At 46.4% G+C, this 14,704-nt stretch overlaps 1 protein-coding gene across 1 annotated transcript in view; it reads left to right on the top strand.

Annotated features, from left to right (window-relative positions):
• The first annotated feature begins 436 nt into the window (after window positions 1–436).
• GPR161 (G protein-coupled receptor 161) overlaps window positions 437–14,704 on the top strand; it is a 34,567-nt gene continuing 20,299 nt past the window's right edge. The window contains exons 1-4 of the mRNA XM_075333560.1: window positions 437–515; window positions 1,942–2,344; window positions 10,282–11,003; window positions 11,088–11,192. Of these exons, the coding sequence (XP_075189675.1) occupies window positions 1,983–2,344; window positions 10,282–11,003; window positions 11,088–11,192 (1,189 nt within the window). The 5' untranslated portion in view covers window positions 437–515; window positions 1,942–1,982. The remainder of the gene's footprint in view (window positions 516–1,941; window positions 2,345–10,281; window positions 11,004–11,087; window positions 11,193–14,704) is intronic.

Here is a 14,704-nt window from a genome sequence, read left to right as displayed (position 1 = left end):
TAAAAGCTATTCTTCCCCTGATCACAGCTGTATACCTCCTGCCGATCACCTGACAATAACAATGTTATGTGACCGCTGCAAGCAATCAGTGATACCTAATGGGCTGCAGCTTTCATGGGTTTTGCAATAGTGTTCCTTCAGCTCAGGCTAAACTGTGGCGGCTGTAGCCAATCAGCAGCCGCTATTGAGATAGTGTTCTTCAGTAACAGACATCCCCTTTAAGTGAAATCCCCCGTAGAGCACGTCAAAGTCCAAACCACAAACCAGGAAATCGGTGATTAGGAGGAAATGTGATGTTATTCACGTGACATCAAAGAAACACAACATAGACTGTACGTCATAAGCGCGGCATGTAAATATACGGCGCGTATTAATGACGACACAGGTCTGGAACGCACTCTTGCGTTCCACACACCGGAAGCTAATCTTAGACCAGGCCTGTCGTTCCGGGGTGTTGGAGAAGCGTTCGCTGTGGACATGCAGTGTATGAGACAGTTACAGCACAGGGACAGAAGGTATGAAAGTGTGGTGTGTGCGTGGGGGGAGTGTATAAGGGTCATGGAAAGGAGGACACGGGAGGAGGGCGCGTCCCAGACAACAATGGGATGCCGCAGACTGCTGGAGGGGCATGAATGAGGGCACCGTATCGGGGCATTCTGCTGTGTGGCCGAAATGGAGGGTCCTGCAGCGATGACAACTGCTTGAATAGCAAATCCATCACTTACATACCGTGGTGTGCAGCACAGAATAGCGTCCACATTTCTGAAAGTTCTTATTTATTTGTAAAACCTCATTAAAGTTACTCCCATCTCCAAGACCATATCCCAATATGTAGGAGGTGTAATAATAATATTAGCCAATATCTCCAATTAAAAATGTAGTATAGCTCTCCTGATATAGCCATGTCTGTTACCTCATGTGCAGGCATTGCAGCTTAGGTATTTATAGTTACAACTACGAGCAACTAACTCACTATATGTGGTTGTAACTATGGTACCTAAGCTGCAATGTCCTGCACATGAGGTAAGAGACATGGCTATATCAGGAGAACTATACTACATTTCTAATTGGAGGTATTTGCTATTATTATCTATTAATAATATTATTACACCTACCACATATTGGGATGGGATCTTGGAGATGGGAATACCCTTGTAAGTGATCGGGATTATATGTTCACATCTCCATCCCCTCAGGCAAAAGTCTGTAGTGAGAAGCAGCATTCACTAATGTGCTGGCCTCCATGATCACCAGATCTAGCACCTTGCCACTTTCTGCGGGGTGACAGTAAGGACTGGATATTTGTCCCCAGAGTCAAGGTCTGAATGATGGGTCCTGTGTGCATTGTCACCGCTTCAGACGCCGGATTTAGGGTCAGTGCGCATGTTCAGAAGTCCTGGCACTTCCGGTCATGTGCGCTATGAGACGCATGGCTAGAAGTTTCCGGCCCTATGATCATGAGCACTGACCCTAATCCCGGTGTCTGAGGTGGTGACAATGGCCATAGGTACACGCGTTACCGCCCATGACGCTTGCATTGAATAGCATGTTAGCACACCCACAGGGGCGCGCTAACATGTCAAGAGGGCGGACTAGTCAGGGGAGATAACGCCATTGTGAATCGTCCCAGACCTCATTAACATATCATAAAGGATCTTTAGTAATACTTATCTATGCTACTAGATACAGGGACCGTTAAGCAGTGATTAGCAATATGCTCGTGGTTCTGGGTGCATATTAGACCTGGCAGGTTCACCTTATGTGACATTAACAGTTTATTTTTTTTCTTTTTCAGCAGAAATACTTTCCTTCAAGTGACTGTTAATAATTTTGGGACTCCTCACACTCCAGGGATAATTGATCTATTATTTTAGACATGACGCACATACGGAAAATTTATAAAATTAAGCCAAATGTTTATTTTTATTTATTTTTCCGCAGGTTCCCAGCATGATTCAGACAAGATTTCATTGTGATTGACAATGAGCATTAACTCTTCTGAAGGAAATGGTGTGGAAACGGAGTCCAGCGCAGAAAATGGAGCGACCATTGTAGCTGAATCTATTGCCATCATCATTATTGACATTCTGATCTGTCTCGGGAACCTCGTCATCGTGATCACGCTGTACAAGAAGTCCTACCTGCTGTCCCTCAGTAATAAGTTTGTGTTCAGCCTGACCCTTTCCAATCTCCTGCTGTCTATGCTGGTGCTTCCATTTGTGGTTGTGAGCTCGATACTGCGAGAATGGATCTTTGGGGTGGTGTGGTGCAATTTTTCGGGTCTCCTTTACATGCTGATCAGTTCTGCCAGTATGCTTACCTTGGGAATTATAGCCATTGACAGGTCAGTAATGCCTATGTGCAAATAACTGTAAAACTGTGTATCTGATGAGCAAAACCATTGTGTGTAACGATCGTAGGTTCAGATTGTGCTGAAAATAACTGACATAAAGGTGTTGTCCACTACTCGGCAGCCCCTTCTCAATCACTATATTCCCCTGTGTCGGATATACTCACCTCTGGTGTCGGTGCTGTTCCAGCTCTGTATACACTGGGTCTCCTGTGACTTCTGCCACTTCAGCCAACCAAATGGCCGCTTCGCTCTCGCTTCTTTCGGACGTAATTAACATTGGAGAAAGTTAGAGAATAGCAGCAGCTCTCACTTATTCCAGTTTTCAGGTTCATCCGAAGAAAGTGAATGTGAAGCGGCCATTGGGTGACTGATGGACATACGTGGCCGAAGTTACGGAAGACCTGAAGTACTCACAGCTGGAACAGCACCCACACTGGAGGTGAGTATTGTCTGTTTTTATTATTATTTTGCACGGGGAAATATCACAATTAAGAGGTCGTTCTAGAAGTGCACAACCCCTTTAACCTCTTAGTGCAAGTTAATGTATATATCCGTCATGAGCACGGAACTTTGTTGATCATGACTGATATATCCAGTATATTGGTTGTATGGCACTGTCACCTGCAGAAGCCTTTCTGATATACCCAGTAGTATAACTGCTAGGATCTGTGTTTTCACCAATCCCAGCAATTTAACTCCTTGTGTACTGCTCTCAGTAGTAAGCAGGAGTATCACAAAGTCATGCCCCCTGGGGTAACTAATAAGTATTGTTAAATAAAAAGTTAGTGTTTCATTTAAATACTTTAAAAAAAAAAAAAAAATCCTCCCCAGAATCCTAGTTTTCCAAAAAAAAAGATTTTGTTCCGAATAAAAATAAACGCCCCAAAATGGGCACATATTCAGTATCGCTGCATCCATAATGCCACATCCTAGAACAATATTTCATCTTTTATCCTCACGGTGAGCGCAGCTCTGCAGGGAACTGCAGTCCGGTCCTTTCAATTAAATTTGGGAAAGCCCCTGTGCAGAGGAAAAGGGGACATGCTGCTGAGGTGCCTACTTTTAAGGAACCAACAGTAAGGCTATGTGCCCACGGGAGATTAAACCTGCGGATTTATCTGCAGAAAATCCGCAGATTTTCCAGATAAATCCGCAGGTTTCAGCATGTACAGACACTCCCCATGTTATCCTATGGGACATGAAGAGTGCTGTGTGCATGCTGCGGATACGTGCGACTGCAAAAATATGCTGCGGATGTCCCGCAGCCGCACGTAATTGCATGTCAATTCTTTCTGCGGAATTACCTGCGGAAATCCCGGCCCTCCACTATGGAGATGGGGCCGGGACTTCCGCAGGTTTACCGCAGCTATTTCGCTGTACTATCACCGCTATAGATAGCTGCGGGAAACCTGCGGCCGTACCTGCAGATATATCCGCAGGTACGAGTTCCCGTGGGCACATAGCCTAATGGTTAAAGCGGGTGTCCACTGCTTGGACAGGATCTTCTAAAATGCTATAGACATCTGTGGGGGAAAAAAAAAAAATCTTACACTCCCGTCCTGCACCAATTCCAATCCAACAATGTCTCCACCAGCACTGTTGGCACTTGCCTACCATTGTTATGCCACGAGAGCGCTGCAGACAGTTAGCAGTTGCTGATTGGCTGCTTCATCCGAACTTTCACCTGACGTCCCAGTTTTAGTTGAGGGAAGTATGAGCGATGCAGCACTCATGGGAGAACACAATGTCACCCAAGATCTGGGAGACCCGGCCTGACATTGCTGGATTGGTGCCAGTGTAGCAAGTATAGGTATTTTTATTTCACAAATGGGGCTAAAACATTTAAGACAGTTGTCAACCTCTTTAAATAATGACATATCCTTGTGTATGCCTAAGGGTGGCTTTACACGCTGCAACATCACTAGCTGATGCTAGCGATGGCGAGCGTGATAGCACCCGCCCCTATTGTTATGCCGATATGTGAAGATCGCTGCCGTAGCGAAAATTATCGCTACGGCAGCGTCACACGCACTTACCTGCTCTGCGACGTTGCTGTGACCGGCAAACCGTCTCCTTTCTAAGGGGCGGTTCGCTCGACGTCACTAAGCGGCCGCCCAATCAAAGCGGAGGGGCGGAGATGAGCCGGCCAAACATCCCGCCCACCTTCCTCCTTCCTCATTGGTGGCGTGTGGCAGGTAAGGAGAGGTTCCTCGTTCCTGCGGCGTCACATGTAGCGATGTGTGCTGCCTCAGGAACGAGGATCAACTTCGCCCAAGCGACAGCAGCGATAATTGGGAGCGGACCCCCATGTCAATGAGTAGCGATTTTGGACGTTTTTGCAACGATCCAAAATCGCTCCTAGGAGTCACACCCAACGAGATCGCTACAGCGGCCGGATGTGCATCACAAAATCCGTGATCACAACTAGATCGCTGTAGCGATCTCGTAGCGTGTAAAGCCTGCTTTACTCATACAGATGTGGTTACACCTTTTTAAATCCTTTTTTTTTTTTTTTTTTTTTTTATTTTGCTCAGTAATACAGATCACAACAGATTCCCATTGTCAACTACTGGGGATCCACTGTACATTTTTAAAAACACTTTTTCTGCTGGTAAGATGGACCTAAGCTATTCCCTGCATTTTGCTCATTGGTTGCTGTAAGGTGCAAAGGTTTCATCTCAATTGGTTGCACTCTTCTGCTCGTGCTATCTCCTTTGACAGTCCCATTCCAAATGTGGGTGTTTAGGGGTTTACCACTACTAATTTAACCCCTTCTCATATGACCTAACCTTCCTAGTAATGATTTTCTTAATATACAACTATTACCTTCCCTGCTCCTGTATGCCTATGTCTATGTAGCTGCTTTATTACTCTGATGTGATGCAGTTGATTTCTACTTCTGATCTGGGACCAGAGGCACTGAACACCGCACGTCACTGGTAGATGCTACCTCTTGGTGAGTGACAGCAGTCTGGGCACACAGGCTCAGGTCAGACCTCTCTGCCTCCATCTTTGTGAAGTGCTGTCCTGTAGCTGATGAGCGCTGAGATGTGCTGATCATTACAAGGTATATCTCGGGACTTGTCAGCAGAAGGCACGGCACTTCAAAGCTTTAGTCAGTCTGCTCCTTCCATGACCGTGCTCAGATCAGGCTTCACCGTCCCCTGCCTCTGTCGTACTGAGGTTTTGAAGTGCCGAGCCTTCTGCTGACAGCCCCTGTCATATACCTTCTAATAACAAGCAGCGCTTAACAGCTGAAGGGACAGCACGTCAAATCATTGTCAGGATAGAGGTAGGGAGGAGACTGAGGTCTGATCTGCGCTTGTGTGCCCAGACTGCTGTCACTCAGCAAGAGGTAGCCTTCCCCCACCAGTGACGTGCCCTGTTCAGTTTGTCCGGTTTTAGTCCCCAAGTCGGAAGTAGCAATAACTGCATCCCAACAGAGGAATAAAGCAGCCACACAGACATAGGCTATGTGCCCACGGGACATTGTACCTGCTGATATATCCGCATGAATGTCCGCTGGTTTCCCGCAGCTGATCCCCAGAATACGCAGCTATCCATTTCTGCGGGATTCCAGCGAAATACTATATCTGTGGTAAACCTGCGGACATTCATGCGACTTACCTGAGGAAGTCCCAGCCTCTATCCCCATAGTGGAGGAGCGATATTTCCTCAGGTATTTTCGCAGGAATAATTGACATGCAGTTACGTGCGGCTGCGGGACCTTCGCAGAATATTCCGCAGCCGCACATACCACAGCATGGACACAGCACTCCCCATTTCCCATAGGATAACATGGGGAGTGTCTATACCCGCTAAAACCTGTGGATTTGTCTTGAAAATCCAGATAAATCAGCAGTTTTCAGTGGCAAATTCCGCGGGTACATAGTGCCGTGGGCACATTAGCCTTAGGCTTACAGAAGCAGGGAATGTAATAGGAGTTTATTAGAAAAATGATTATTGGGAAGTTAGGTCATATGAGAAAGGGTTAAATTAGCTTTGGAAAACCACTTAAGGCCCCCATACACATAAGAGTAAAGATGACTGAACCCGCACTCTTAAGGCCCTGTCACACACAGAGATAAATCTGCGGCAGATCTGTGGTTGCAGTGAAATTGTGGACAATCAGTGCCAGGTTTGTGGCTGTGTACAAATGGAACAATATGTCCATGATTTCACTGCAACCACAGATATGCCAAAGATTTATCTCTGTGTGTGACGGGGCCTTTAGGCTAGGCTCATGCTGCACTATTTTTTTTCTGGGCCGATGACCGCTGCCATAATTGAATCCTGAGATGCCCCATTATATAGTGTCTGTCGGGATGGGCCGTTCCACTGAATCCAGCCAATTCGGACAACGTCTGCTGACAACTTTTTCATAGAGAGCACAGGAGTGGTCGGCCGACGAGCGCTCCTGCGTATGAGTGTCGTCTGAGATGGCTGGTGGCCAAGCAATCGGCTGAAGCATTGTTGGATCGACATTCATCGATATGTATGGCCGGTTTTACAGACGGAAAAGACCTTTGGGCTTGACATTTTAGGGACTATCAAAGTGAAGTTGTGTTTCTTGTGTCTTGATTTCATCTTGGGCTGTAGATGACTACATGCCTATTTGTTTTACATGTCTGTGGCTCAGGGGTTAAACTTTGGGTTTTGATCTGTGTAATACGTTTGTGCTCTATAGGGGGAGCTTTATCTAAAGTCTCATAGATCTCCTCTTGGGATTAATATTGCTTCTGTACTAGAGGGACCTCTGATGGGCTCTGAAAAGTTTCATCCTCAATTCTGCTTTAGTTGGCGCTGTCCGTAAGTTCCTGGCCAGTCAGTAACACCAGGAAACCATCATTAGGCTGGGCTCACATCTGCAGCTGGAATTTCACTCTTATCTTCTGCAATAGGAACAGATTAATGGAATGATTTCTAGGGACGGGCCCATCCCCTGACACACTGTATATTGGGGCACCTCAGGTTATAGTTATGGTGGCTGTCACTGGCCCAGAAAAAAATAATGCAGCATGAGCCTAGCCTAATAGAAAGTGTCCTTCGTTTTTACTATAAGGCTGGTGGTAGACGCGTGAGTGTATAATTGCAGTAACGTCTATCTGCACACAGGCCGGCCATTTGTCCACCCTCGCTGTAAGGCTGGAGACGTTTGCTGCCTCCAGCTGTTGTACCTCAGCTTGGGACACGTTCCCTCATTTTTGTATGCACGTCTTAAAATGGAAAGCTTATTTTGTAGGATTCAGCTGTCGAGTTTTGGCCAGAGCTGGTGACCAGACGTGTTTATTGGCTTTAAGCACTTAACACGTGGCTCACAGCCCAGAAATGTAAAGGACGCTCTTACAAGGAACAAATGTTTCTTTGTGCCATATATTTCTTAAAAACCCTTCTTGTCTGGTCCTAAAACTAATCATCATATACATAAGATGGTGTCGTTCCCGATAGATTGACACTCCCGTCATCTGATGGAACTCAGGGCAAAGTTATGAAAAGTTTGAGAATATTGGCTAATCATGGTTTGAGAAGATTCTAGTTTTCTCTACAGTCTTGGGCCAGAAACTAGGCTGTGATTATAGTAATTTTCCAAGGAATAATGACAAAAATCTAGGTTGAGACATGCTGTGTAAGACTTATTATCCCCTCTGCAACCAAATGACAGAAATATACGCCATTTGGGCAAATAAATTAAATGGATGGGGCTTAGAAGTTGAACCTGTCCTATACATGGTAGTATTCAACTGTGTTGTACAGCCACCGCCTGTCTTTAACAGCAACAACTGGAATTGGCTCCAGTTGCTGCCATTTAACCCCTTAACGACCCATGATGTACTGGGTACGTCATGGATCGTGTGCCGTTAATCCCCGCCCCCTGCCGTGGGCAGGCGGCGGCGATCCGCGCACATATCAGCTGTTTTCAACAGCTGACATGTGTGCCTGCTAGCCGCGGGTGGAATCGCTTCCACCCGCGGCCATTAACCCCTTACATTTCGCTGCCAAAATCTGGCAGCGATATGTATATGGGCGCCGCCATGACAGTTACTCACCCCGCCCCCACCGGAAGTCACGTGACATGATCACGTGACTTTCGGTGGTTGCCATCGTAGCACAGGGTCTTGTGATGACGCCTGCAGCTACGAAGTTTCACTTTCGTTTTCACCCGGCTCGGAGCAGGGTGAAACAGAAAGTGACTGAATCTGCTGTTTACACCTGTATAGCTGTGATCAGCAGATAGATAAGAGCGATCGGATTGCTGATCGCTATAGCCCCCTAGGGGGACTAGTAAAATAAAAAAAAAAGTTTAAAAAAAAAAATAAAAAAACCTAAAAGTTCAAATCACCCCCCTTTCACCCCATTGAAAATTAAAGGGTTAAAAAAATAAAAAATATACACATATTTGGTATCGCCGCGTTAAGAAATGCCCGATCTATCAAAATATAAAATCAATTAATCTGATCAGTAAATGGCGTAGCGGCAAAAAAATTCCAAACGACAAAATTACGTTTTTTGGTCGCCACAAATTTTGCGCAAAATGCAATAACAGGCGATGAAAACGTAGCATCTGCGCAAAAATGGTACCGTTAAAAACGTCAGGTCGAGACGCAAAAAATAAGCCGTCACTGAGCCTCATCCCGAAAAATGAGAACGCTACGGGTTTTGGAAAATGGCGCAAAACGTGCACCACTTTTTTTTGGACAAGCTTGTGAATTTTTTTTTAACCCCTTAGATACAAGTAAACCTATACATGTTTGGTGTCTACAAACTCGCACTGACCTCAGGCATCACATAGATAGATCAGTTTTACCATTTAGTGAACACAGTGAATAAAATATCCCAAAAACTATTGTACGATCACACTTTTTTTGCAATTTTTCCGCACTTGGAAATTTTTTGCCGTTTTCCAGTACACTATATGGTAAAACTTATGGTTTCATTTAAAAGTACAACTCGTCCCGCAAAAAACAAGCCCTTATATGGCAAGATTGATGGAAAAATAAAAAAGGAAGGTCTTCCCTTGGTTACCCGATGTTTACCCTGGTTACAGCTTACCGCAGCTGCCAGACGCCGGCTCCTGCTCCCTGCTCGCTTCATTTCGTCGCTCTCTCGCTGTCACACACAGCGATGTGTGTGTCACAGCGGGAGAGCGACGACCAAAAAATGAAGCTGGACATTCAGCAACGACCGGTGACCTCACAGCAGGGGCCAGGTCGTTGCTGGATGTCACACACAGCGACAGCGATGGGACGTCGCTGCAACGTCACAGAAAATGGTGACGTAGCAGCGACGTCATTGTCGCTGTGTGTGACACTACCTTAAGGCTGACTATTATCTCTATGCACATGAGCTGCCGTATTTGCGGTGTAAAACTATAGTTATACACTGCAAATCCAAGATGGCAGCCCCCAGTGTTTGAGGAAAAATAGAATTAAACAATTTTTTTAATTTTGTATTAAATATAATTGATTCCATAATCACTAATTATTAATACTAAAGCTATAATTGTTGCACCTTCCCTTTGAAAAGTCCAGTGTGTGATTGTTTACATTTAATACGCACTCCTAAATCGAAAAATGGACACTCTGGAATTGCAGCTTTCCGGCCATTACATGTGTCAAGAATTACACAATAAAAAGGTTTCAAAACCATGTATGTACTACACAAGTGCATCTGTGAAAACCGCTCTCCACGCCAAAAAATAGGCTTTCAATCAGGTCCAGAAAAAGGCGCCACAAACCAATCATTTTTCTTTTCCTGCTTTTAAAATTCAGAATGTTTTGTAACTAAAAAAAATTAACAAAAAAAAAGTTTGTCCTTGCTATAAACGTGCTGACCTGACTCGGTGCATCCTTGGCAGTGAGATGGGTAAGTGATTTTTCTAAAAATGATGCCAAGCCATGGAGCAATAATTGCCCTTGTGTTTTCTGCAGGTATTATGCGGTTCTATATCCAATGGTATATCCTATGAAGATAACCGGGAACCGGGCAGTATTGGCCATAGCGTATGTGTGGCTCCATTCCCTGATCGGGTGCCTTCCGCCTCTTTTTGGCTGGTCTTCGCTGGAGTTTGATAACTTTAAATGGATGTGTGTAGCTGCATGGCACAAGGAAGCTGGGTACACCGCCTTTTGGCAGATATGGTGTGCCTTGCTACCCTTCATGACTATGATGATTTGCTATGGGTTCATCTTCCGAGTGGCTCGTATAAAAGCTCGGAAGATCCACTGTGGAACTGTAATAATTGTGCAAGAAGCGGCCCAAAAGAACGGGAGGAAGAATTCCAGCACTTCTACCTCGTCTTCAGGAAGCAGAAGGAATGGATTTTCCAGTGTTGTCTATTCAGCTAACCAGTGCAAAGCCTTCATAACCATACTGGTAGTTATTGGGGCCTTTGTGCTTACCTGGGGGCCTTACATGGTTGTTATAAGCACTGAGGCCTTATGGGGGAAAAACAGTGTTTCTCCTGTCGTAGAGACTATGGCTACTTGGCTATCCTTCACAAGTGCAATTTGCCATCCTCTTATTTATGGACTTTGGAACAAAACTGTGCGCAAGGAGCTTCTCGGCATGTGTTTTGGCAACCGGTACAGAGATCCGTTCCATCAGCAGCACAGAACGTCACGAATGTTCAGTATTTCTAACAGGATCACAGGTAATAGCCCATTCGAGACTGCTGCAACAATCAGGTTGGCTCTTCTATGTGTATTTTTACTAATGGTGCCGTTTTATTTGCTAGATCTTGGATTATCTCCACATCTGACTGCTCTGATAGCCAGCGGGAAGGATTCAGATCACCCAAGCACTACGACAAACACTGGCTTCAGCTACTCCAATGACTCAGGTAACCTGTTGGTGTCTTGTTTTAGACTACAATCACAGCCCTTTCTACATGTCATTGGTACAAGTCAGATGCATCTCCTAATGTATGAGAGGGGTACCAAAAATAAACCGGAACCCTCTTCCGAAGGGCACGGCGCTTGTAGTAGAGGCTTCCATCGTTAGTATGCCGGTCAATGTTGTTGAAGGTTGCATTTGACTCAAGTGATTTGTGGGGGTGGGGGTTTGGGGGGGGGGGGTTCAACAAGTATGGCGTTGATTTTCCAGAATGTCTTGGTGAATTTTTATCTGTCGTTTTGGTTCCGAGGATGTATTGAGCGAGGCTCATCATGAATTGATACTTCACCTTGTTTAACATAGGACAAAAATTCATATAACTCATGTGCAGCCTCCTTGTAGCGTAACAAATGTTTCCACTACTTTTTTGGAGCCATTGCAATTTTCGCCAACAATGTCGACTGGTATAGGGACGAGGAAGAGTGCTGCGAACATACCCCAGATGGCCCATTCACACTGCAGAAGCCAGTACTACAGGCGCCCACCAGATGATGGTTCCTATTTCTTTTAGGTACCCCTCATATACTGCTGAAACGCTTAAGACTGACTGACCCCATCTACAAAATAATGCATTATAGCCTGGCAGTCCTGGCGTCTACCACTTGTTAGTCCATAGTAAGAAATATTATTTGCTTTCTTTGTAACCAGAAGTCATTAATCAAAGAACAGACGCTTCCAGGATTATGGAACTAGTCCCCAAAACCAGATTTCCTGACACAATTAATTTCCGCTGGAAATCCTGTGTTCTGTTTAATATCAAACTTGAAGCTTTATTCTGCTGCAATTTGCATTGATCTGTTCTCCAGTAATAACTCCGTGTCGGCTTGTTTAGAATGTCTTCAACAAAGTTATTCCCTATGAAGGGAATTTGCAAGATATTTAAAGGGAACTTGTCATGTAAAAAAAAAGTTATTAACCTGCGTTATGGGGTTAATCTTTAGGTTAATGGTGTTCTGAAACAGTGTGGTCACCCTACTTCCCCGCTGCCTGGAGGAAATTATCTTTATTCCTCTCGGCAGCCTAGGCTTAATATAATGCTATTATAGCAACATATCTTTACTATTAATAATTATATCTATACTGCTTTTGATATTACAGACCATTAGTCTTAGGCTATGTGCGCACATTGCGTACAAGCCCTGCAGAAATTTCTGCAGCGATCTGAAGAGCACATGTGCGCTTTAGATCGCTGCAGAAATGTCCGTAGTGAGCGCCGATTCCATGCGCTCTGCCTGCAGCTCCTGCCATAGACAGAGCAGGAGCTGCCGGCAAAGCGCAGGAAAGAAGTGACATGTCACTTCTTTTTGCGCAGCGCTTCGGCAGTAGCCGAAGCGCTGCGCTCTTAAACGCCACGTGCGCACGGCCCCTGCACAGTCTCCATAGACTGTGCAGGGGACGCAGGACGCATGCAGTTACGCTGCGCTACAAAGCGCAGCGTAACTGCATGTTTTTACGCGACGTGCGCACATAGCCTTAGAATTATGCACTTTAACCCCTTCACAACATGATCGGATAAGATTTCCCAGCAAATGACATATATGTACGTAGCTGGATAGGGTTTCTCAAACGATGAGCTATATGTATGGCTTTGCAATCATGCGGGTACATAGGCTGTGCCCACACCATCGCTGCAGAGAGCTCGGGGCAAGTGGTAGCTGAAGTCCGGCTGTCACAAATGGGGTCGGTGCCTCCGCCTCTCTTAGCTGTTTAATCCCATAAATTATGTCATCAGTAGTGATCGCAGCATTTAAAAGGCTAAGAGAAGGAGTGCGCTCCCTCTCCCATGAGATTTGCACCCCCGCAATGCACTCACGGGCTGTTGATCGTTGACATGGCAATCCGAGGCCAAATAATGACCTCTAGGTTTACTGGCTAAGGTGACCTGTTGAACCATGCCAGGAGCATGGTCTAAAAGGCGCTCTCAGTGTCGCTTGACAACTGTAGTATTTCACAATGCATTACACTAGTGATCAGAGTAATAAAAGTTAAATGTCTCATATATCGACTAAAAAAAATAATAAAGACAAAATAAAAACAAAAAATGAAAACATTATACTAATAAATATGTATACCGTATTTTTCGGACTATAAGACACACTTTTTTCCCCCCAAATATTGGGGAAAAGGGGGGGGGGGGCGTCTTATAGTCTGAATGTGGCTGCGGGGAATGAGGGTGCTACGGTGAAGCGGGTCATCAGAGGCAGGAGTAGGCTGTAGCAGCCTGCCATGACCACGTGGGCCCGCTCATTTCATATGCACGTCCATCCTCCCACCCATCATCTCTTAGCGCTGAAGCCAGTGCTGACGGGTGGGATGATGGGCTGGGGGTGCGCACATGATTAACAGCCGGCCCGCGTGATCACCCCTGGCAACTACAGCCTCGAGTGATCATGTGCGGCTATATTCACTGCCCCCTGTGCTTCATCATCAGCGCAGGGCGCAGTGAATATTACGGTATACTCACCGGTCAATTCCCTGCAGCATCGCGATCTCCTCCTGTCTGCCGGCCCGCTGATGGTGTGTAGAGAGCGGTGAGCACAGGGATGATGTCATCGCTGTGCGCACCACTAGTCTTCACACAGGTCAGCTGACAGGCAGACAGGAGGAGATTACAATGCTGCAGACAACGGTGACGGCTCCACACTCCAGCGGCGCTGCTGCCGGCTCTGACAGGAGGAGGAGCGATGCTGCATGAGGCCAGGAAAGGTGAGTATAAACGTTTATTTCTTTGGCGCTCCATTGGGAGACTCAGACAATTGGGTGTATAGCTATGCCTCCGGAGGCCACACAAAGCATTACACTAAAAGTGTAAAGCCCCTCCCCTTCAGCCTATACACCCCCCGTGCTGCCACGGGCTCCTCAGTTTTTATGCTTTGTGCGAAGGAGGCAGACATCCACGCATAGCTCCACAGCTTAGTCAGCAGCAGCTGCTGACTATGTCGGATGGAAGAAAAGAGGGCCCATAACAGGGCCCCCAGCATGCTCCCTTCTCACCCCACTCTTGTCGGCGGTGTTGTTAAGGTTGAGGTATCCATTGCGGGTACGGAGGCTGGAGCCCACATGCTGTTTTCCTTCCCCATCCCCCTTAGGGCTCTGGGTGAAGTGGGATCCTATCGGTCTCCAGGCACATGAGACCGTGCTCCATCCACAGCTCCTGAGGACTCTGCTGGATAGGAGCCGAGTATCGTTCAGGGACATGGCCCTGCTACTTTGAGGTACTCTGTGTCCCCGTGGGGACCGCGCACAGCAACACTCCAGCATTGCTGGGTGTGCTAGTGCACCGGGGACCGCGGCGCTGACTGCGTTTGTGCCTTTACACACTGCAGCGTCGCTGAGTGTGTTAGTGTATGGGGACTGCCGCGCTGACCGCCGCTGCCATTGTTATCACTGCGGCGCGGCTGGGACTATAAGTGCGCCGGGGACTTCCGCGCCGACCGCGCTTATACGGCGGCCGCGCTT

The sequence above is a fragment of the Anomaloglossus baeobatrachus genome, chromosome 2 (assembly GCF_048569485.1).
Source record: "Anomaloglossus baeobatrachus isolate aAnoBae1 chromosome 2, aAnoBae1.hap1, whole genome shotgun sequence".
Classification (NCBI taxonomy): domain Eukaryota; kingdom Metazoa; phylum Chordata; class Amphibia; order Anura; family Aromobatidae; genus Anomaloglossus; species Anomaloglossus baeobatrachus.
The sequence above is the reverse complement of the archived record's forward strand: the minus strand, read 5'-3'. Positions and strand labels throughout refer to the sequence as shown.